Source organism: Diplotaxodon limnothrissa, linkage group LG4, assembly GCF_057381915.1.
Source record: "Diplotaxodon limnothrissa isolate DT_005_m linkage group LG4, D_limnothrissa_male_GT1.1, whole genome shotgun sequence".
Lineage (NCBI taxonomy): Eukaryota > Metazoa > Chordata > Actinopteri > Cichliformes > Cichlidae > Diplotaxodon > Diplotaxodon limnothrissa.
In genome coordinates, this window is record NC_140599.1 from 628,344 (window position 1) to 652,877 (window position 24,534).

At 39.9% G+C, this 24,534-nt stretch overlaps 1 protein-coding gene across 1 annotated transcript in view; it reads right to left on the reverse strand.

Annotated features, from left to right (window-relative positions):
• Positions 1–697: 697 nt before the first annotated feature.
• Positions 698–24,534, reverse strand: part of prr12b (proline rich 12b) — a 66,864-nt gene continuing 43,027 nt past the window's right edge. The window contains exons 8-16 of the mRNA XM_085351911.1: positions 21,073–21,674; positions 20,872–20,988; positions 20,477–20,610; positions 19,420–20,222; positions 19,192–19,311; positions 6,316–6,413; positions 5,970–6,101; positions 1,359–1,454; positions 698–832 (exon numbers count right to left, since the gene is read on the reverse strand). Coding sequence (XP_085208037.1) covers positions 698–832; positions 1,359–1,454; positions 5,970–6,101; positions 6,316–6,413; positions 19,192–19,311; positions 19,420–20,222; positions 20,477–20,610; positions 20,872–20,988; positions 21,073–21,674 — 2,237 coding nt within the window. The remainder of the gene's footprint in view (positions 833–1,358; positions 1,455–5,969; positions 6,102–6,315; positions 6,414–19,191; positions 19,312–19,419; positions 20,223–20,476; positions 20,611–20,871; positions 20,989–21,072; positions 21,675–24,534) is intronic.

The following is a 24,534-nucleotide window of genomic DNA, read 5'->3' on the forward strand; positions in this document are numbered from 1 at the left end:
TTAAGAAAGCAGTACTTCATTCTTTTTGTATTCTTCTTCATTAAGGAAATTAATCATTCATTATCTCCTGAAGAACAAACAGAAACATCATGATTTGGTTTTAAATATATTATCGTCCTGCTTTTTTCTGATGCAGATAGAAAGAAAAGACATTCACACTGTCTTTTTAAACCTCACTTTCATCTCACTAAACCATTCGTTTTAGCTTAGCTTTGCATACGGGCCATTTGGTTTTACACCTATAAAACATTTTTCAAAAATGTGAACTGCAAACAATTCCATCTGAGAAAAGTACATTTAAAAAATGGATTTGTGTAAATTATACAAACCACATTAAATACATATTTTACTTACATACTTACATAAAAGACAGCTTGCACATATATATCCATGCTGTGTAAGTCCTGACAAAAGTCAGCTTTGTAGTTCTAATCAAATAATCTTTCATTGACTTTTGGGGAAATCCATTGCTTTCCAATAGTTCACTAGCCTTCATAAATTGGTACAATAGTTGGACACAGCAATAAAGCAAATACTTACAATGGTAACCTTCCCTTTAAAAAAAAATAGGGGCCACTCTCGTTGCATTTCTGGCGTCCAGTTTCTGATTGCTTTGTTTCACACATTCTGAACACCTCCACCTACTTAATGCTGCAGGTGGATGTTTGTTTTTGGAGGCAGAGGTTGTGATCGTCCTTTAGGTCTTTGCACTAAGAGTAAGCAGTTCCATGAAAGAACTGAAGAGGCTCTCAAGCCAGCCTTGGTTCGCCATACACTGCTGCACCACCTCCTCCTGGCCAGGGTCCTCCGCTGCCTGCTCTATATTGTCTGTCTAGTCAGAAAACAACAGTTATGTTAAGTACCTACATACAGTATCATGGCTAATAATAATGTCTATACAGTGTGTGTGTTCACACTTATACATCAGTGTTGTCACTCTGTAGTTCCAAAGAAGCTCCAAAGGACTGGGGAGCTTTTAAATTTATGCGGTTAGTAAGTAAGTCAAATTTATTTATATAGCACTTTTCACAGATAAAGATCACAAAGTGCAAACAGTCAAATCAGAAATACAAATAATAATATAACACAATGATCAAATTAAATAAACGTTTGTTTGTATAGAAATGTCTTCAGCTGCTTTTTAAGAGTCAACGGAGTCTGGACAGTGTAAAGACAATGGAAGAGAGCTCCACAGGCTTGGTGCCTGAAAGCCCCGATCCCCATGTGCACGTGGGACCAACAGGAACTTCAGTAACTTTGTTAAACCAGCCATATAGGTGGTTTATGTTATATCATTTATTGTATCCCTAATATAATACACACTGGGTATTATAGCAAAAGTGCAGCAAAATCCTTACCTCCTTCTTGCAATGCAGGAAGGTGTGATATTTGTAGTGGTGAAGAGAATGATACAGACTGTATATCCGGCAAATGTCAATCGAAAGTTTCATATCCTGAAAATGGTGATAGAAAAAGAATTGAGTTTCTTTCTACTAAAGTCTTTCATCTTAGTAATTACAGTATTATTTGAAAAAGTACAACTAATGATCAAAGCAACACAAGATTATTATTAGATATTATTATTAGACTCAATTGGCTTCTCTCAAAATGTAAAAGAACCCACCCACCACTTTAATCACACTCTAGATCTTGTTTTAACATATGGCATAGAAACTGAACATTTAACAGTGTTTCCTGAAAACCCTCTCCTGTCTGATCATTTCCTGATAACATTTACATTTACAATAATTGATTACACAGCGGTGGAGAGTAGACTTTATCACAGTAGATGTCTTTCTGAAAGCGCTGTAACTAAGTTTAAGAATATAATCCACCCACTGTTATCATCTTCAATGCCCTGTACCAACACAGAGCAGAGCAGCTACCTGAACGCTACCCCAACAGAGGTCGATTATCTTGTTAATAATTTCACCTCCTCACTACGTACGACTCTGGATACTGTAGCTCCTGTGGAAACTAAGGTCTCTAATCAGAAGTACCTGACTCCCTAAAAACTCCCTGAAAAGCCTTCAGTTAATCCAAAATGCTGCAGCAAGAGTCCTGACAGGGACTAGAAAGAGAGCAGATTTCTCCTGTTTTGGCTTCCTGTTAAATCCAGAATTCAAAATCCTGCTCCTCACATACAAGGTCTTAAATAATCAGGCCCCGTCTTATCTTAATGAGCTTGTAGTACCATATCACCCTATTAGAGCACTTCGCTCTCGCTCTGCAGGCCTACTTGTTGTTCCTAGAGTATTTAAAAGTAGAATGGGAGGCAGAGCCTTCAGTTTTCAGGCCCCTCTTCTGTGGAACCAGCTTCCAGTTTGGATTCAGGAGACAGACACTATCTCTACTTTCAAGATTAGGCTTCAAACTTTCCTTTTTGCTAAAGCATATAGTTAGGGCTGGACCAGGTGACCCTGAATCCTCCCTTAGTTATGCTGCAATAGACGTAGGCTGCCGGGGGATTCCCATGATGCATTGGGTTTTTCCCTTCCAGTCACCTTTCTCACTCACTATGTGTTAACAGACCTCTCTGCATTGAATCATATCTGTTATTAACCTCTGTCTCTCTTCCACAGCATGTCTTTATCCTGTCTTCCTTCTCTCACCCCAACCAATCACAGCAGATGGCCCCGCCCCTCCCTGAGCCTGGTTCTGCTGGAGGTTTCTTCCTGTTAAAAGGGAGTTTTTCCTTCCCACTGTCGCCAAAGTGCTTGCTCATAGGGGGTCATATGATTGTTGGGTTTTTCTCTGTATGTATGCTTGTAGGGTCTACCAGAGGTGGGACCAAGTCATTGTTTTGCAAGTCTCAAGTAAGTCTCAAGTCTTTATCCTCAAGTCTCAAGTCAAGTCTCAAGTAATGTCAGGCAAGTCAGAGTCGAGTCTCAAGTCACTGGTGTAAAAGTCCGAGTCAAGTCACAAGTCTGAAACTTTGAATTTCAAGTCCTTTCGAGTCTTTAAAAAAAAAACAACGAAAAAATAATGTTGCAGTTATGCTAAATGTAAATATTAGACCATGTAATTTTTTAATCTGTGTTTTTCTCAACACATGACAAAATAGTGAACTTAGAAAATATACACAAATTGTGAAATTGCACCTCTTTAAAATGCAGCTCAATTAAACCTAGCTCCAAGAATAATTTTCACCGACAGTTCTGAGATAAGCTGCATGTTATTCTTGGATGCGGTTGTAGGACCGGCTTTAAAATCGCATGACAAAAATATCATACATATTAAAAAAAACTGAATCACCAACGTAGCCTGGAAAACATTTGCTAGTTAGATGAAGTCAGCTATCGCATCGTAGCATATTTATATGCATATTTATAATCATACGGTTCTTGGAGTGAGTGCACACACTCATGAAGTTTAGTAACTTCCGGTCACTGCAACAAGCCCAGGTACAGTTTACCGACGGATGGGTGCAGGACCTTGAAATGCACCGTGTAGAAAGTAAAGACCATCGTACGTATCATAAGTTTACCAGTCTCACAAATCGTCTTCATAAATACACATTCGTTAACCGTTTATTAATAGGACCTTTGAGCTCAACGGTAATTAATTAGTAGTGGAAATAATTTCTGGTACCCATCACAGAAATGTAGCAGTGACAATAATACTGTATGCTGTAATCGTACTGGACAATTAGTGATACAAAAACCTGTTTTATCCTGTGAATAAAAGTATATGTTTTTGTCAATGTACCATAATAACAGAAGCGAAACGCAATATTGTGTCAGGACAATTCACTATTTATGCACAATAAACAAAGGAGCATAGCGCGACAATTTCTGTTCAGCGCCAGACTTGCTTGTAACCTATATCACCAATTATGTTATGAAAATGACGTATTAAGTACTAAAAGACACTGACCTTCGTGTAAATGCTTGGAGCAGACTAACCTGTGAGCTGGAGTGTTCTGGGACGTTATATTTGATCTTTGAATGGCTGCAATCCAGACCATCCGTCGCGTCTTTGTTACTTTGGAAACATGGCTCGAACAATTTCTCTTCAACGACGTAATCCGATAACAACCGATCTCTTTACCCGTCGGCTTCCCGTGGCTGTCATGCGACCGGCTATTGCAGTTAATAATACAACAGCTTCTTGACATTTTTGTGTTTCTTTTTATCGCTGTATAACTGATTTTAATTGAAAGCCTGCGTGCGCTAGTACCGCTTGCCACGAGTTCCCAGAATCCTTTGCGGTTCTACCCGTGAATGACGTCACATTTTCAATCTCTATATAATATGCATGTTAAATTTTATATTTGGGGTAAAATATCAAGTCTTTTCAAGTAAACCGGTTCAAGTCCAATTCAAGTCCCAAGTCATTGGTGTAAAAGTCCAAGTCAAGTCACAAGTCTTAGAACATTTTTTCAAGTCAAGTCTAAAGTCATAAAATTAATGACTCGAGTCTGACTCGAGTCCAAGTCATGTGACTCGAGTCCACACCTCTGGGGTCTACTGTACAATATAAAGCGCCTTGAGGCGACTATTGTTTTGATTTGGAGCTGTATAAATAAAATTGAATTGAACTGAACTGAATTAAAGAAAGTTGTACACATAGTAGGTAACCTAAGTATTTAACAAAACTGTGATGTTTCTTAACCCTTGAGGTGATGTTGTGTTTAATTCAATTCAATTCAGTTTTATTTATATTGCACCAAAGAAATAAAACTGAAGGTGAAACTCAAGGTGCTTTATAATGTAAGGTAAACAGCCCATAATACCACAGACAAAACCCCAACAATTGTATGAACTCCTGTAGACAAGCACTTTGGTGACAGTGGGAAGAAAAATCCCTTTTAGCAGAAAGAAACCTCCGGCAAAACCAGGCTCAGGGAGGGAGAGCTACCGCTACCAGCTGAGGGTGAGGGGAGGAAGACAGGACACAAGATTCATGTTTCCTTTTTACAAAAAATGTAACAGTTTCTTTCATTAAAATTAAAAAAAGGTCCCTCTGGTGATGGTGAAGGGTTTTATAGTTAACAAAAACTAAACCTAAACGTGTTAAACTATTTATTTAGTTAAAATAAAAATAAAACCTATAATTTTTAAAATAGATTTAAACTAACAAAAAATGTTTGTGAAAAAGTCAATAGAAATATCCTTAGTGTCTACAAAAGGTTATATGCTTTTCTTTTACTGATTGTAATTGTACTGACTGTACTGAACTGTGTGGATTTTTCTAAATCTTGCCTCTGACATATGCCCTGCACATAATAATTATTAAAAAGATTCAGACTAACTGGTGTGATGATGTACTCATGTAGTGTGCAAAAGTTTTGAGTCCATTATTTCTTTATCGTTAGGAAAATGGGAAATGCATTATATAAGGTAAAACCAGAGTTTGTACAATTCTAAAGAGCTTGACAGTCTGTAAATATTTGGTTATGACCACCTTTATTCTTCAACACAGCCTCACAACACAACTCTCTCAGGCAAGCTACCCTGTATTTATTTTAAGTCGTCTTCAGGAATGATTCTCCAGGCTTCTTGAAGGACCTTCAAAGTTCTTCTTTGGATGTTGGGTTGCGTTTTGTTCAGGTCTCTTTCAAGACCATTACACACTGCCTCAGTAATGTTGAAGTCACTGTCATGCTGAAAAATAAAGCTGTTGCCAATAAGTTGCATTCCAGATGGTAATGTATGGTGGATGAAAATCTGACTGTAGGTTTATGGTTTCATTATTTCGTCAATTTTGACAAGATCCCCCAAACCACTGGCTTAAATCCCTTTTTATACTTGAATGATCCATAGGTCAGTGTTCCACAACCAAAAAAATATTTCCTCTAAAAATGGACTAAAAATTAGTGAAAAAGCAGCCAAGGTCAAAAGAAAAACTTTGAAAAACCTTCAGAGCGATTAGACAGCTGTTGGATAACAACAGATTGCCTTTCAGCTTGTAACACCAGGCACAGGGTATTGACTACATAAATGTGCAGCGTCATAGCTTTTTCTCACCTGCTGCTTAGGAATGCTCCTCTTGATTTGGTTGAGAGTCTTGCGGTTGTAGCCCTCCCCACCAAGGTGAACTTTGACAACTCCAGATTCCACAGGATCTGCTGTCATTTTGGGGAATATATGTAAAGCCTCCTGGATGATGAAAGTAAATTGGCGTCATGAGACAAAGGTCACGTTTAGCTTAAGGCCACAAAGAATCAGATTTCTGCAAAGAAATGTTTTCAGTTAACAAAAATGTATCTGGTTTAACACTTAGACTATGGGGAATCATCTTCAACAAATCTCTAAAACAAAGTGATTTGAGAAGTGCCAAATAAAACCAAAACAGAAGAATATGAAGCTTTACCTGGTGCTGAGCACTCATGTTGACTCTCCTCAACAACTTCTTCTTCTGTTCACTGAGCATGCTATCAATTTTCCTCATGGGCGGGAGGTATAATTCATCTGATGTGTTAAAGTAGTAGAATACTCATTTACTTTTAAACCTTACATTTTAATTCATGTCAGTGCAATTTTCAAAAGACTCTTGAAATGATGCCAAGTAATTTAATTAGTAGTTTTCCATACTGGATACACTAAAAATAACAATAAAGATGGAGCATGCTGTCTTTGTCTTAGCAACTTATTTGCACCATTTTATCTTTAATTATTAAAAGGTCTTAAAATACTTGAAATCATTTGCATGGGTCAGCAGTTCATCCCTATCATAACCACCAAGACCTCGGACAGTCTGAGGTCGTGGTTAAATAGAGTCATTCCATCTATTTAAGGGAAACAAAACTGAACATAATGCATACGAGATGAAGGCCTATCAAAATAAAACAGGAAGTAACTAACACTAGGACTAGGACTAAGATATACTGACTTGACATAATTAAACATGGAAACCAGATGAAAATGGAGAAAGGACAAAGGAGACCACACAGACACGGGGACATAAATGGGACATAATGGGGAGACAGAAAGGAATCACAAAACAAGATAATTTAGAATACAAAAAGAGAATAATACATCACAATGGAAAATAACAACCTACTAACATTACCAAATAAAAAGGCTTAACACAAGAGTTCTGAAAAAAGGAGCCAAACCCCACAAAAAACTCAAAATACCCAGGACAATGACGGGTTATTGTTTGTTTTACTCTATCCCTCATTTCAGTTATGCACTGTAAAATATAATATTGTGTTTAATTAAAAATATCAAGTAGACTGAGCTCAATTTTTATCAATTTGTTATTAGAACTCAGTTTAAACTCCTAGGACCTGCGTCCACATATGTGGACATCACATTTTCGGTTGTCTAGACCAAAATACTACATTTTGCTCTACAAGGGCCTGATCCACTTACGAGGACATTATACTGCCACTGTTCTATCGAAATTTTAAACAAATATCCTCATATGTCAATCTCATTTTTCTCAGGAACAAAAATTAGGTAAAAAAAAAAATCTGGTAATTCTTTGTTTTTACATTCATCAGGTGCCAATCAGCCCAAATAGCAAAGAAAGCATGCTGTGGAAGAGTTCGGGTCTTAGGAGGTTAAGTAAGTTACCAGTACTTTTTATTCAAAAAGCTGATAAACTAAGTTTATTTGAGTTGTCTTAAATTAGGAAAACTAAGTCAGCAGGAAATGTTGCTTCTCAGTGAGGAAGAATAAAACGATATGGTTTGAAAATGCCATGTCGTCCCTCACACAGCTCAGTCCACATGTTCATGATGCCTGCTTTTTTTCTGGAATATGTTGAGCAAACCTGGAGAAGCTTCAGCTCAAGAGATCATTGTTGTCATTGCTGTGATTCTTTACGTGATACTCTGACTTGGTGAGTAAATGTTTACTCTTATTCAAACTGTTTTTGTGGCTTCTCTCAGTTTAGCACCAGGTTTATGAACTTGCTAGCTAACTGGTGTTAGCCTAGCATTGCTGCTGCCTCTGGGCTCATGTTACTTAAAAATTAACCCCACAGCTTTAAAAATGTTATATGAAAAGCTCTCTGTGAAATTTTCTGTTGACTGTTTGAAACAGAAACGTGAGCAGCTACTTGATAAGATAGGGTGACCATATTTTTTTAATGGTGAAATTAAAAAATGTGATATAGGCTTTTACAAGTCAACAGGGGCAAAAAAATAACATAAAAACCTCTGGAATTAAATAATGGTACAGAAATAAGGCCTCATCTGTATAAGAAAGATTACCAGTACCGGGACGGTACGAGGGAAAGTTTTTTGCAGTTTGTCTGCAAAGCTGCAGTTGTGCTTTGGCATCTTTTAAACACCACTAGGCACTGCTGCATGCTGTCTCTCCCGTCTGTGAGCACAGAACAACAACTCACAAAGCAGCAGCTCAGGGATGGAGTCACACATATGGGTCCTCTGTAGGAAAAGCCGGACATTTTCATTCATCTTGAAAATCCCCCTGAATGCCCCAGACAGAACATGATCTTTTCCTGTCTTCTCTTATTAGACTTGAGATATGACTGCACTATGCTGTTGCTGACGACCCCAGTAAATTCTACAAGACATGCTGTGTAAGTAAATACAAAAACTGAGAGTTTGGTCTGCATTTATTCAAAGATCATATCCCATAGACTTAGTTTAGAGGGACCACACTGTCTGCACTGTATATAGTGAAGTCTGCAAGTTTTTGAACAGTGCAATTTGTTTTGTGCCCAAATTATTTTCCAGATCATCAGAATGAAAGTTATTGGCCATGTTTGCAGAGCCCTTTTTAAAAATATGCTTTCATAACATTAATGTGTGTGGGGTGGTGGTCACGGCTATCCAGACTGACAGGTGGGACACTGAATGCCAGCTCTCCGGTGGGGACGGAGCCTGAGGTTGTCTAAATTGGGGTCTATTCTATAGTAAATGAAGAAAAAATGTTTTAAGAAAGCAAATATGTTGGTGTTCTAAAAAATATGTTTGTTTGCTTGCAGGACACCAGGAGAGATGAGTCCTCCGTCACAGATTGTCAGTGAAGATGGTCGCCTGCAGGTTCAAGCTCATTGCATCTCCAACCCACATCCACTGCCACTGTACTGAAGGGAAGTTAAAGACTTTCTTCTGCACCTACATTTGGATCACCTCGATCCATGATAGTCATTCAGGCAGTGATGCCTGGACTGGAAACAAGCCATCCTTAAAATATTAGAATATACCAGCTCCTGTGTTGGAATGAAAAACAAATGTGTTGTTTAAACTACAGACAATAAATACATTTTATACTGATTATATCAGTAAGGTAACTTTCAAAACAAAGTTGTGGTAGGCCTAAACTTAGTTTCAGAATAATTAAATCTGAGACTTTGTTTCATTGTAAGATTATAACAATGATGGTAATATAACTGTTTGTTGTTCAGCAGAACAGTGTCCAGCATGCTGGCTCATATACCTTTTTACATTTGAAAATAAAAGTTGGGCTGATTTTAACACCATCACAAGAAGTGATGTTAAATGTTAATTATTCTTTTGAATCATACTTGCATTCAGCGTTATATTAATATAAGTGTTGTACTAGAGATGTCAAATATGATAAAACATAATGCAGGGCTCTAGAGTGCGACCAATTTGTTCGCAAATGCGACCAAATTTTTCAATGGTGCGACTAAAAAAAACCCTAGGTCACACCGGTGCGACCAACTGTTTGAGTAAAAAAAGAAAAGTCTCCATGTGGTCAACAACAGACACACATTATGCCTCTATCGTGATCTAAACCAATCAGAGATAGTCAGGAGCGGGACCTCTCTGATTGGCTGTGGTCCTGTTGAAAGTGCAGGTGGATAGAGAGAGGTGGGTAGCTTAAATAAAGCAGTAAAGCTCAAAAACTATTTCAACAACCACCAAACAGTAAATGAGAGCAGGTAAACGGATTCCACACAAAGACGTAAACACAGAGCGGACCTGACGCATCAGAGTCAGTGAGCTGTCGGCTTTCTCACCCGACGGCCCGTACACGGACACGCCGTCGGGGCTGAAAGCCGACAGCTCACTGATTCTGATGCGTCGGCGGGTCCGTGGTTTGTGTTTACGCCTTTTTTTGTGCTGGATTCTGAGCTGCAGGTTTTATCTCTCTCCAACCAAAATTCACTGAACCAGCAGCAAAACAAGATCCAAACTACAATTCACATTTGATAAATGTCGTCAGGAATTCCCTCCGACTTTTGCTGTTTTGCTTCCACCACAATAAAAATCACACTTCATGCACAGCTCTCTCTCTCTCTGTACTTCAAGAACAGTTTCCCGTCTCAAATCTCAATTTTTGCATTATTCATTCGCTTATTACCCTACCAGTCTACCGTCGTTTACAGCACAGTCTGCTGCTGTCTTTCTTTTTTCTTTTTTTTTTAGCTTAAATGACCTCAGACAAGAATATACTGAAGAAATGTATACTTTTTAAAATTGTGCAAAATTGCAGAATATTTTTAGGGTTATCTGCTACAAAAAGGCAAGCCAGTAAAATCTGCTTCATGTTTTTCTGTTTATCCTCAGTTACTTTGACACAAAGGCCTCTGCTGTGATGCTCACACCTCTGATAAAGTCTCACATGTATAAGTACTGATAAATGATCAGAAGCAAAATTGAATCAAACCGGGACCTTGTGAATCGGAATCAGATGGATTATAGAAATCAGTGATGATACCAAGCCCTAGTGAGTAGCCTAGGCCTGACAGAATGGATGTAGCTGTGGGTAATGAGAAAAGATGAAAAGAACGATTGATAACTTTTTTGTTAAGTTAAGGCCTGATCCGTCAGAAATTCATAGCCAGCTCTGATACAGAGCCATCAATCTCTGAGCGCTGAAAAAGCAGCAGTGTATCCAGAAAACACAATATATGCTGCGATAAATGCACTGCTCAAGAGTCCCCTCTAACACTGCCTTTCTGTGGCAGGCAGCAGCAAACAGGTCGTCAGAGGAGGTCAAGATGATGATTAAGTTTAGCATTGTCTCGCTCTGCGGTAGAGTATCACTTCCTGATCTGCCATGGCTGACGGCCTGGGGGTCAAGGTCCACCGAAACACAGCATTCCACCCGCAAGCTAATGGGATGTGCGAGCGGTTTCACCGGTCACTCAAGGCCACACTCCGGCTTCCTTAACAGGTGACGACTGGGTCGACCGTCTTCCTTGGGTTTTGCTGGGATTGCGTAGCGCGGTTAACGAAGACCTCGGGGAATTCTTAACTGAGACATTTTGGACTTTGGCAGGAGGTTGTCTCTGTTGACAGACTTAAGCCAGCACATGTTCTGCAAGATGATCAGGTGGTCCCGGCCCAGGCCCCTCTCCACGGCCGCCCACCTGCCACCGGGCTGATGGATTCTGCCTTTTCCCCTAGGAGCGCCCCACAACCAATGGAGCCCGAGTTGTCTGCAGCTTTTTCTGACCGCCAGTGCCAGCCTTGCTCCCGGGCTGGGTTTCCCTCAGCCAGTTCCCCACCCCCCCCGGTTCAGCCGTTCAGGCCGTTTGCTTAAAGGGACTAGTTCTGCTGGTTGTTAGGGCATGTGTGGTGGACCACTAGAGGGCTCCACTCACACCCAGTGTTGAGGAAGTGTGTGTTGCTGTGTTTTGTGGCGCGATGTGTTCAGTTGATGTTGGAGAGGAATAAAGAAGGAGTGAGAATTAAGAGCTCTGTGTCGTATATGCTTACCTCCACAACATGACTTAATAATTGATCAACAAATCGATTTACTCTGCCTTACAGAAACCTGGTTGCAGCAGGATGATTATGTTAGTTTAAATGAATCAACACCCCCGAGTCATTCTAACTACCAGAAACCTCGAAGCACAGGCCGGGGGGGAGGTGTGGCAGCAATTTTTCACACCAGCCTATTAATTAACCAAAGACCCAGACAGACTTTTAATTCATTTGAAAGCCTGATGCTTAGCCTCGTCCACCCCAGCTGTGAAAATCAGAAACCAGTCTTACTTGTTATCATCTATCGTCCACCTGGGCCTTACACAGAGTTTCTGTCTGATTTCTCAGACTTTTTATCTGATTTAGTTCTGAGCTCAGATAAAATAATTATTGTGGGTGATTTTAACATCCATGTAGATGCTAAAAATGACAGCCTCAACATGGCATTTAATCTGTTATTAGACTCAATTGGCTTCTCTCAAAATGTAAAAGAACCCACCCACCACTTTAATCACACTCTAGATCTTGTTTTAACATATGGCATAGAAACTGAACATTTAACAGTGTTTCCTGAAAACCCTCTCCTGTCTGATCATTTCCTGATAACATTTACATTTACAATAATTGATTACACAGCGGTGGAGAGTAGACTTTATCACAGTAGATGTCTTTCTGAAAGCGCTGTAACTAAGTTTAAGAATATAATCCACCCACTGTTATCATCTCCAATGCCCTGTACCAACACAGAGCAGAGCAGCTATCTGAACGCTACCCCAACAGAGGTCGATTATCTTGTTAATAATTTCACCTCCTCACTACGTACGACTCTGGACACTGTAGCTCCTGTGAAAGCAGATGACTCGTAAGCTGGAGAGGATCATCAATTTAGCCTGGAGAAATAGTTTGTTGCGTTATAAGAAAGCCCTCCACAAAGCCAGAACATCTTACTATTCATCACTGATTGAAGAAAATAAGAACAACCCCAGGTTTCTCTTCAGCTCTGTAGCCAGGCTGACAAACAGTCAGAGCTCTGTTGAGCCAACCATCCCTTTAACGTTAACTAGTAATGACTTCATGAACTTCTTCACAAATAACATTTTAATCATTAGAGAAAAAAATTACCAGTGATCATCCCACAGATGTAATATTATCTACAGCTACTCTTAGTACCATTGATGTTAAGTTAGACTCTTTTTCTCCAATTGATCTTTCTGAGTTTTGGAATGGTTAAAAAGCTATGTAGGGAATAGGCAACAATATGTACAATCAGAATCAGAATCAGAATCAGAAACTTTATTGTCATTGTCATGAGAACAATGAAAATAAATGAATATAAATCTAATTTGATGGATATAGCTTGTGGAGTACCTCAAGGTTCAGTACTGGGTCCAAAAATGTTTATTATGTACTTAAATGATATCTGCAGAGTATCGGAGATTTTAAAGTTTGTAATATTTGCAGATGACACAAATATACTGTGTTCAGGTGTGGAGTTGCCACAGGTTTTGGGGATGATCACACAGGAATTAACGATATTAAAGAAGTGGTTTGATATAAATAAATTATCATTGAATCTAGATAAAACCAAATTTATGTTGTTTGGAAACCAAAAGAAAAACATCCAAGTAGAAATATGTGTTGACAATGTATATTTAGAAAGAGTAAATGAAATAAAATTTCTTGGGGTGATCATTGACCACAAGCTCTGTTGGAAGCCACACATTACTTATGTTCGGGGGAAATTGGCACGGGGCATTGCCGTCCTGGGGAAAGCAAAGCATATGTTGGATCAGAAAGCACTGCACATTTTATACTGTGCTTTACTACTGCCATATATGAGCTACTGTGTAGAGGTCTGGGGAAACACATACAAAAGTAACACACAAACAATAACTATAATACAGAAAAGGGCCATTAGATTAATAAATAATGTAGGGTACAGGGACCATACAAATGCACTCTTTGTCAAAATGCAAGCTATTAAATTCCAAGACTTGGTGAAGCTTAAAACAGCACAAATAATGTATAAAGTAAGAAATAAATTGCTTCCCAAAGAAATCTGTAAATTGTTCATAGAAAGAGAAGGTGGGTATAACTTAAGAGGGAAATGGAATTTAAAAATACAAAGTGCTAGAACAACTTTAAGAACTATGTCTATCTCAATTGCAGGAGTTAAATTATGGAACAGTCTAACAGAAGAAATAAAAGACAGTCAAAACATAAAACAGTTTAAAGTAAAATATAAAAACCTAATTTTAAATAAGTATAAGAATGAAGAAAACGGGGTTAACCCAGGACGGTAATGTTGCTGGTAATGGTGTTGCGGTTCTTTTTTGTTTTTTTGTTTTGTTTTGGTTTGTTGTTTTTCCATAACTTGTGTATCTGCAAATATACACATTCTGTATTTTTCATATGAAAGAAACTATACTGTGGTGGGGCTTGCTAATTTCTTGTTTTTGATTTATGTATGTTATGTTTTGTTTTACTTCATATGTTTCATATGTTGTTTGTTTAATTTAAGACAAAAAAAAATTAAATGAATGAGAGGTAAAACTTGAGGGGGTAGGGACAAATAAGTAAATACTTCAGCCTACTCCTTTTCAAACAAATAATGGAATGATATTTTGTAATGATTGTGAAGGCACATGTTTGAAATGTTTGAAATAAAAATGAACTGAACTGAACTGAACTGAGTTAACTTCAATAATTACTTCCTCCAAACCATCAACATGTCTTTTAGACCCCATTCCTACAAAACTGCTCAAAGAAGTCCTGCCATTAATTAATTCTTCGATCTTAAATATGATCAACCTATCTCTAATGATCGGCTATGTACCACAGGCCTTCAAGCTAGCTGTAGTTAAACCTTTACTCAAAAAGCATCTTTAGACCCAGCAGTCTTAGCTAATTATAGGCCAATCTCCAACCTTCCTTTATATCAATCATCCTTGAAAGAGCAGTTGTCAAACAGCTAACAGATCATCTGCAGAGGTTTATTTGAAGAGTTTCAGTCAGGTTTCAGAGCTCATCACAGCACAGAAACAGCTTTAGTGAAGGTTACAAATGATCTTCTTATGGCCTCTGACAGTGGACTCATCTCTGTGCTTGTCCTGCTAGACCTCAGTGCAGCGTTCGATACTGTCGACCATAATATCCTATTAGAGCGATTAGAACATGCTGTAGGTATTACAGGTACTGTGCTGCAGTGGTTTGTATCATATCTATCTAATAGACTCCAGTTTGTGCATGTAAATGGAGAGTCCTCTTCACACACTGAGGTTAATTATGGAGTTCCACAGGGTTCAGTGCTAGGACCAATTCTGTTTACATTATACATGCTTCCCTTAGGCAGCATCATTAGAAGACATAGCATACATTTTCACTGCTATGCAGATGACACCCAGCTCTATCTGTCCATGAAGCCAGATAACACACACCAATGAGTTAAAGTGCAGGAATGTCTTAAAGACATAAAGACCTGGATGGCCGCTAACTTTCTGCTTCTTAACTCAGATCAAACTGAGGTTATTGTACTCGGCCCTGAAAATCTTAGAAATATGGTATCCAGGGGCGGATCTAGAAGGGTGGCATGGGGTAGCAAGTACCACCCTAAAATGATCCCTTGCCACCCCAAGTGCCACCCCAGTTTTGCATATGACAGTGTTGTTTATTAAAATAAGATAGCATTAAGAGTTTGAGCGTAGTTACTGTCAACAGTGAATATAAATACTAAAACTGAATATATTGGATAGTGTCTCCCCCTCCACCATTAACAAATGGTTCAGCCCATAGCAGGACCGGCTTTTTTCTTATTTTCAGTAGCAAGCGATGCTTATGATTGTGCCAGAGCACATTCTGAACAACACCATGGGAATTTCGCTTTTTACACAGGTGGGTGGATGTTACACTCTGGAAATGGAAGGAAGGTGAGTGTTATTAACCCTCTGTGGTCCACGGACACGCTGCACCTCCAAATCACATGACTGATGTAAGCTGATACAGCAACAAGCTGCAGCCACGCTGAGTCTCTGTTTCAGCCACATTGAAAATTCAGACTTCAAAGTTTTTAAATTTTAATTACAGGCCAGTAAATCCAGAGTTATGATCATATATATAAGCCACACTTTTTTCTAAATACTGTCGTCACGTTTTTGTGTGGGTGTGTTTTAAGCGTTTTCTAAGGACAGCGCGAAAACAGTAAAGAAAGAAAAAAAGCCACCTCTTTCCTATCGGTGGAAAAATGCACCATGTCGACCAATTAAAAAAAAACAGTCAACACGTAGGATTTGGTTGTTTAGGAAGAGGGAAAAGGACGGTAACGGCAGTGAGAGAGCGCGAGCGAGTGAGAGAGAGAGAGTTTAGATGTGGGAGATTTGTGACGTTTAGTGTGGAGTGTTTACTTAGTGTGTTGTGTAGTTGTTCTGTTGTGTAGTCGTTTTGTTTTGTGTGTCAGTGAGGGCACTAATGAATGTCACAGAGGCACATTTGTAAGCACTGTCACTAAGTAGAAAACCAGTGATACACCTGCTGTTGTCAGGCCTGCAGGTTTGTCCCTGTGCTCTTCTGTCTGTTGGTGGACAAACTTGTTTTTTTACTGGCACACATCATTTGTAGGGCATCTTATTGCAACACCTGATTGTTCTCTTATTTTAATTTTCGTAATATGTTTAAATGGTTGTAGAAAATGAAAGAAACGGCAGGTGTATTGGCTGCATTTTTAGATAAATAGTTGTTTATGTTTACAAAATGTACAATTTATATTTGCATTTCAAGTTATAAAAATTTACTGGTTTTTTTTTTTACAGTAAAAAAATACTAGTAGGATTTTAAGTTCTTTGTGTGGTTTCAGATCAGTAACACTAATGCAGTATGTCAGTGAAAAAAACAACTAAATTCAGTTGAGCTGAAAAGACACCAAACAAGGCAACGGGGGAAAAAATAAAATGAAACAATCTGAGGGTGAAATACAAACGTAAACTCAAAAGGAGTCAAAAGTGGCCGGTTGTATTTCAGACCTCAGAGGGTTCATCCAACAAATCATGAAAAATTAGGTTTAAATTTTTGTTCATGACAGTGCAGATTTCTGACATTTTGTGTAATTTAAGCTGTAACAATGTGATTGTTTTCTAACAGTGTGAAACATAAGTTAGACTTGTGTTTGTAAATGAACCGCCCCATGTTGTGTAGCTTTCTGGATTTTATAATTGTTGTGCTAAATATTTATTTATTATACAGGCTATACAGTACATAACATCAAAACTCACATGTTTTATGTAACTAAAGTGTGTAATTATGTGGGCTACAGACAATAATTAAGTTCTAGACTATATTTATATGAAAAACGTGTATACTTACTGCATTTGAATTATTCTAACCATATGTAACCACCTGCATATGTGTTTGGGAAAAAAAAGGCTTCGATTTTGCCACCCCATTTGATTTCTTTGCCACCCTCATGCCACCCTAAGAAAATTTCTCTAGATCCGCCCCTGATGGTATCTAAGCAGATTCTTACTCTGGATGGCATTACCTTGGCCTCCAGTAACACTGTGAGGAACCTTGGAGTCATTTTTGACCAGGACATGTCCTTCAACGCACATATTAAACAAATATGTAAGACTGCTTTCTTCCATTTGTGCAACATCTCTAAAGTTAGAAATATCCTGTCTCAGAGTGACGCTGAAAAACTAGTTCATGCATTTATTACTTCCAGGCTGGACGACTGTAATTCATTATTATCAGGAAGTCCTAAAAACTCCCTGAAAAGCCTTCAGCTGATCCAAAATGCTGCAGCAAGAGTCCTGACAGGGACTAGAAAGAGAGAGCAGATTTCTCCTGTTTTGGCTTCCCTTCATTGGCTTCCTGTTAAATCCAGAATTCAAAATCCTGCTCCTCACATACAAGGTCTTAAATAATCAGGCCCCATCTTATCTTAATGACCTTGTAGTACCATATCACCCTATTAGAGCACTTCACTCTCGCTCTGCAGGCCTACTTGTTGTTCCTAGAGTATTTAAAAGTAGAATGGGAGGCAGAGCCTTCAGTTTTCAGGCCCCTCTTCTGTGGAACCAGCTTCCAGTTTGGATTCAGGAGACAGACACTATCTCTACTTTAAAGATTAGGCTTCAAACTTTCCTTTTTGCTAAAGCATATAGTTAGGGCTGGACCAGGTGACCCTGAATCCTCCCTTAGTTATGCTGCAATAGACATAGGCTGCCGGGGATTCCCATGATGCACTGAGTTTCTCCTTTCTAGTCTTGTTAGATTGTTAGTTAATCATTTACAAATGAATATTGTCTGTATGGACAGCAATTTTGCCCCCTTAAAAGTGCACATGTGAAACTGGTTTTAAGCGATGCTGTTGAAACATTTGGGTGCGCCTAACTTTTGTGCTGCTGCACCTAAGAAAAAAAGTTAGGCGCACCAGTGCAACTGTGGCAAAAAGTTAGTCTAGAGCCCTGTAATGTGATTTTTTTTTTTAAGTAAGTTACCACAAATTGTTATTTAATTTAGTTGAACTTGAAATGTTTGTCAGTGGGTAAACAATTAGTACTGCACAGTCAGAAACATCAAGTTATTCTTAGTACTGCATACTTGCAATGAATGAGTGGTCCTAACAGTCATAAGTAAGCTTTACTTAGTGTTTTTAAGGCAACGAGTTTGCATAGTTTTTTTGATTTCTGGGAACTAATTAGATTTTACAGGGTGATGCTGCCCTGTGTTCCCCATGCCTTGTTAAGTTTTCACATGTTAGTGTATCCATTCTTTCTTACTTCCTGTTTTATCAGTTAGTCTTGAGTGCACTGTCTTGTTGCAGCTCTGCTCCCCAGGTGATTCATCTCTGCTCCAGTCACCCTTCTGTATATTTATAGTTGCTGTCTTTCTCTTAGTCTTTGTCACATATTGTCAGCCCTGTGTTTTATGCTTTTTTTCCACCTTCTGTAGTTTCTCCAGGCTCTTGGATTTAGTTGCCCTTTTAATTGTTTTCCTTGGACTGTTCTGCACATACAACTTATAGGTACTCTTTAAGATTTATTTGAATTAATTTGATTGGGGATTGGTTAATTGGTAACTCTAAATTGCCCATAGGTGCAAATGTGAGTGTGAATGGTTGTCTGTCTCTATGTGTTAGCGCTGCAACAGACTGGCAACCTGTCCAAGGTGTACCCCGCCTCTTGCCCTAAGACAGCTGGGATAGGCTCCAACCCCAACCCCACCCCCGCGACCCTGACAAGGATAAGTGGAAGAGAATGGATGGGTGGATGGGTGGACAACACCGAAGAGAATGGGTCAACGTTCTTCTGTCAATAATATAGCAACTCCATCTACTTAGTTCAACGACTGTTTTTGCCATCAAATGCAAAATGAGCTAATATATTTCACCAAATACTAAAATGTCTCAGTTTAAACATTTGATTTGTGTTGAAATGCTGAATAAAAATGTGAAATTTCCAAATACTGCATTCTGTTTTTCTTTGCATATTACAAAAATTCTTGGAATCATACAGACAGACATGCATGCATTCTCCATTTTCTTGGAGAATGCTTTTCTCTGACTTAAGACTACAGTGTAGTTTGAACTGAGTGCTCACCATCTGTGTCCTCTAGGGCTTGAATCATATCAGGGTCAAGTGCTGTGCTGACCAACATCTCCACATAGCTCCTGAACATGTCCCTCATGGCTCGACTGTTCACTCCACCCCGCACAGGCCCTAAAACACAAAACCAGCTGCACAGAGGCCTGGACACAGTAATCGTTGGTTGAAGGCAATGGGTTAAAAATAAATGTGTGCATCATATGCACTCAAAGAACAGCTGACCTTCATCATCACTGAGTAAGGAGTAGTCGGACTCAGATGAAGAGGACAGCACCGCCTTCAACCATTTCTTCCTTTTCTTGGGTGGAGGCTCAGCCTTGTCCTTTGAAGTCTTGGCTCTTCCCTGAAATGCCATCTTTATGTCTCCTCGGTTCTTCTCTTCTTTTAATGCCATTGTATAATCTCTGTTGACTTGCTCCATGTTCTCCTTTCTTTCTTTTTCCTGAGCTTTCTCCTTTTCTTTCGGCTCACCATCTGTCTCCATGTCCCTCTGCTGTCTGTCCTTCTGGTCTCTGTGCCTCTCTCCCCATTCCCTCTCCCTAAGTTTTTGTTCTCTCTCTCTCTCCTGTTTCTCCTTTTCTATCCTCTCCCTCTCTTTTTGTTCTCTCAGTGATCTTTCCTTTTCTTTCCATCCTCTCTCTTGGTTCATCCTTTCCCTCTGCTCCCTATCCTGTTTTTCCTTTTTCCTTTGCTGCCTCTCTTTAAGTTCCCTTTCTTTTTTCTCCTTCTCCCTTCTTTCACTCTCACTTTCCATTTTCACATCTCTGTGACCCCTCTCATTTTGTTCTCCACCATCTTTTTCTTTCTTGTGCCTCTCTTCTTCTTGTTCTTTGCGATCTCTCTCCTCCTTCCTTTCTCTTTCCTTATGTTCCGTTTCTACTTTTTTCCTTGTTTCTCTCTCTCTTCTTTCTCTTTCCCTCTGCTCCATTAGCTCTCTTTCATTCCGTCTCTCCTTGTGTCGACTATCTATTCGAGGTTGGCTCTGATTGTGAATGGTCAGCAGCTGTTTAGGTAGAGGCTGGCGTCTGTCAGTCAGTAGACATGAGGAGAGACACTAACTTAATTGGTGTTTGTCTTAAGCACAGGCACATGAAACATAGATTAATTAAAATGTTGAAATTAGTCACTGAATTGTTTTTGTGTGGTACAGTCTATGTGTGTTGAGAGTTCATCAACAAGTTTTATGGGAGGGGGGGGGTTGGGCCTGGTAATCCAGGGTAACCTTGATGCAGGCCAGTTCTGGTTACACTTTCCACTCAGTGTCTTTCTCTCGCCTTACCTCAGAGTCAGGCCAGCTCTGTGCCATGGCTTTCGTGAACACACTCTGACGTAATCTTTTTTGTTGACATTCTCCAAGAACTTCACATATAAACGCTGGTAGTGCACTTTGGCATCACCAAAGTAACCCAAATACTGAGAGAACAGACAACAATTAATATGTCATAAAGAGATATATTTGTAAAAATTCTAATGTTGCAAAGAATATAATGATCCATTCTACAGAAAACTGCTTTAATGTTACGTTTTAATAGGCTGAGAAGAGAAAAACGTCAAGCATCAAAGAGACTGGCTCTGGGAACAATACCAGGTCTGTGTTGAACTGTTTTGAACCCAGAGCTGTCCACCAACAGTTTATGTCCTTAAACATAAACTACGTCTTTTTGAAAAACTCACGTTACTTGTTGCACAGAACTGCCTTTGACCATCTTTGATCTCTGGGCTGAATTTCTGGAGCAAAGCTTTTTGCACCCTCCAGATAGGTGGAGGCTCTCGGCCTGTCTGCAAGGCCATCTAGTGACACAGACAGACAGTCAGCGTATATTATAAGTTATCTATTCAGAACACATACTTCCTGAGGCCTGTGGCATGACTCACCTTAAGAGTACCAATGTCCTCAGTTCGCACCACAAACTCATCCCGCTCACGGAAGATTCCCTCACCTCCACTCTCACTGTCTTCTTCTTCACTCTCCCCAGCGATGGCAGCATCAGCCTGCTTCTTTGCCAGGTGAAGGGAGGTAAGACGCTGGGATTGTGGGGCCTCCTCTGGCGTTGGAGGTGATGGTGGGTGAGAGGACAATGAAGAGGGTGAGGAGGATAAAGTGGAAAAGTAAGGCAACCCAGCTTCAGGTTCCTGATCCTGATCAGAGGATGATGGGGGAGGTGTGGTGGATGGGGGTGGGGTCGATTGGCCGAAGGGAAGGTTGAACAGCGGTGACGATGGGATGACTGGTGGCGAGGTGGAGGGGGGTGGGGAGGTGGCTGCAGTTGAAGCCTGCTGGTAGGAGGATTGCTGCATATGCTGATCAGAAGAAAGATCACTTAGACTGACTTCTTCCTCATTCTGTTGGACTGGTGGTGGAGAAGGTACAGAGATTGACGGGGGAGGGAGAGGCGATGGTGATGAGTATGTGAGCGGTGAGGAGGAGATGAATGGTGATGGAGGTGCAGGAGCAGGCACACGTCCTGATGGTGAATCTGAAAGAAAAGGCACAGGGTGAGTTTATAATATTACTTGAAAAGACTTCGGGCATACCGGGCATTTGCTCGGTGGCCCGGTGACTTTTTTTTTTCTTTGTAACGGCATAAACAATGAAAGGTGGTGGATTGGCCAGATGCTGGTCGGTGTGTAAAAATAACTCAGTTGTTTGGTGGTGGCTGTGGCGGTGCTCAATAATAATAATAATGATGATGGATTGCATTTATATAGCGCTTTTCGGGGCCCTCAAAGCACTGTACAAATGCCACTATTCATTCACTCTCACATTCACACACTGGTAGAAGCAGCTACAGTTGTAGCCACAGCTGCCCTGGGGCAGACTGACAGAAGCGAGGCTGCCATATCAGATTCACTTCCTCAGATTCAGTAACATTAGCAAGTGGTGGAGGCCAGCAGGTGGATGAGAGAAAGGGGAGGCAGGAGGACAGACCCAAGGTGGCCAAGATGTCAGGTGAACTGAACTTCAGGTAAGAAGTTATGACCTGCAGTCTATCAGGTTCAGATATAAACCAAGTTTAGGTGGAGTTTATTTTTGTTGTGCTGAGTTTTTACAGTCAGTTACAATAACTCGTACTGTGTGCTAGCTAGCATGATGGAGTTTCTATACAGCTGGGTGGTGCTATGATGTTACTGATAGTGAACTTTATTTAATTCACAAGGTTAGTTAGTAGAGTTGCCAACCGTCCTGTAAAAAGACGAAATTGTCTCGTATTCAGAGAAAATATTACGCGTTTCGTGTTGAGGTGAAAAGGAACACAGTTTGTCCCGGACTTCAGCTACAATGAAAAAGACACAAAGCTGGAGTTATTCTGTGTCTTTGCTGCACAGCTGCCTCTTCTTCTCTCATTCTCTCCCCTGCCTCTCCTGTTGCTACTTCAATCATGAAACTGATCAATGATCAGCTGATCGTCTCTCTTGTTTGTTTATCGCCCACTTTGCACCAGAAAGAGGAAACCAGCGGTTGTCGCACTAAACAACAGCAGCACGTTTAAGCTTGATCAGCTGTTGTTAGAATTTATTTAATATTAATTTCTAGTATCAGCTGATGTTTGCTGGAGCCACAGCTGTAAAGCTGCTGGTCATGATATCGGTTTAGATATCTGGTGAGAGGGAAACATGAGGATGAAACCAGGAGATGTCCTTACTGAATCATCAGAGCTGAACAGGTGATGGAGAAACAGGTTTACCTTTTAGGTCACATGAATGAGTTGAAGTTATGAACTGTTTCTGAGAGACAAATAACACCAGGATCCTTTTCTAAGCAGCTGACAGCTGGTAACTGTGCAGGGGCGGGTCTAGCAAAGTGTTGCCAGGGGGGCAGGTAGGGCATTGACAGGGAGAGGGGGCACAAAGAAATACTTTTCTTTCTTATTCTCATTTAAAATGTCTCGCTTTTATTAAATAATTATCTAAATCTTACAACCAAAGTTTTTATCTGATGTAAAATGTATAGAAATCATACATATAACATCGAAGCAGCTGGAATCCACAGCTGTGCGTGTTCATGGAGCTGCATGTTCACCTGCTGGACGTCACTACCTGACAAGTTTAACTGTCTTCAGAACATTGCAGAGGCCTTATTGACAGTATTTGGCTCTACATGTCTGTGTGAGCAGATTCTCTCATATGAATCCTCAGGTAGCCTCTGAATGCTGAACACTGGGAGACCTGTGTCTCTGAGTGGGAGACCAGAGATCACATTAACATATGTCTCTGTATTAACAAACATGCCATATTGGCCCAGTTTATTATTCTTATCATTGTTGTGAGGAGACCATAAACAGCATTTACATTTTCTGTTGTACAGTTCATTTGCTGTTATGGATAAAAAGTGTCTTTTTCTTTGTTTCAAAATAGCTGATAACTATTCGCTGACAGCTGCCAACATCTGTCAACAAATATAATTCTATAAAGTTGTTCTATATAGTGTGGAACTGTTAATACAGAGCGTTATTACATTTATTGCTAATGCAATCATATGGCACACTGACTTCTGAGGAAATTTTAAATGGCACTCATTATCAGAAAGATTGCCGACCCCGGATCTAGAGAATTTTGTCGTGTCCAAATTCATGGGCTGCATCCTCCTGAGGACCCGGCCTTCGCAGTCTATGTGGGCCGGGTCCTCAGAAGGTCGGGTAGACCGGAAGCCTTCAGATTAGCGTCACCGCTGTCTCGGTGGACTTTAATAAGCTCAGCCGTCTGCTCCTTGCTATCTAAAATATAACAGGACACTGGAGTAAACTATCGACCATCTCACACTTCTGTTTCAGTTTTCTGTGTGACGTTTATTCAGCTGTGTGAAAACTATAACTTTAGTCTCAGCCAAACGGATTTACTCAGGAACAAATAAAACACGAAAAAGCCAAAAAATAACATTTTAGGTTATATAAGTGACTTACGTTTAACCTCAGTAGTGAAAGACCGCGGTGATCTGAAAATGATGTGCAGGGAGTTTGCCATTCTCGGCAGCTGTAGTGACCCTCGACCTCCTGGTCAGCTATCGAGCTGGTGGGTAGCAGACGTCTCCGAAAACGTCGGAGCACTTTTGCAAATATGTGATGTCTTGATAAACCGAGCAGATATTTGGAGTTTACACGGCTACATGCTCGCCTGAAAATATCTTTAAAGTTTATTTTGTGACCCAGAAAGAATAATAAGAGTAATTTTAAAACTTAGTAGCGGCCGCCATTGTTGAAAACTGGAATTGGCTGAGCAGTGCTATGAATTCTGGGATATGGTGGGCCACGAAGGACACACCCGACCCATCCTTCAAATTCGGGGAAAAGGAGGACACATTAGTCGGCTGTATTTGGAAGAGTCTATGAATTTGGACGG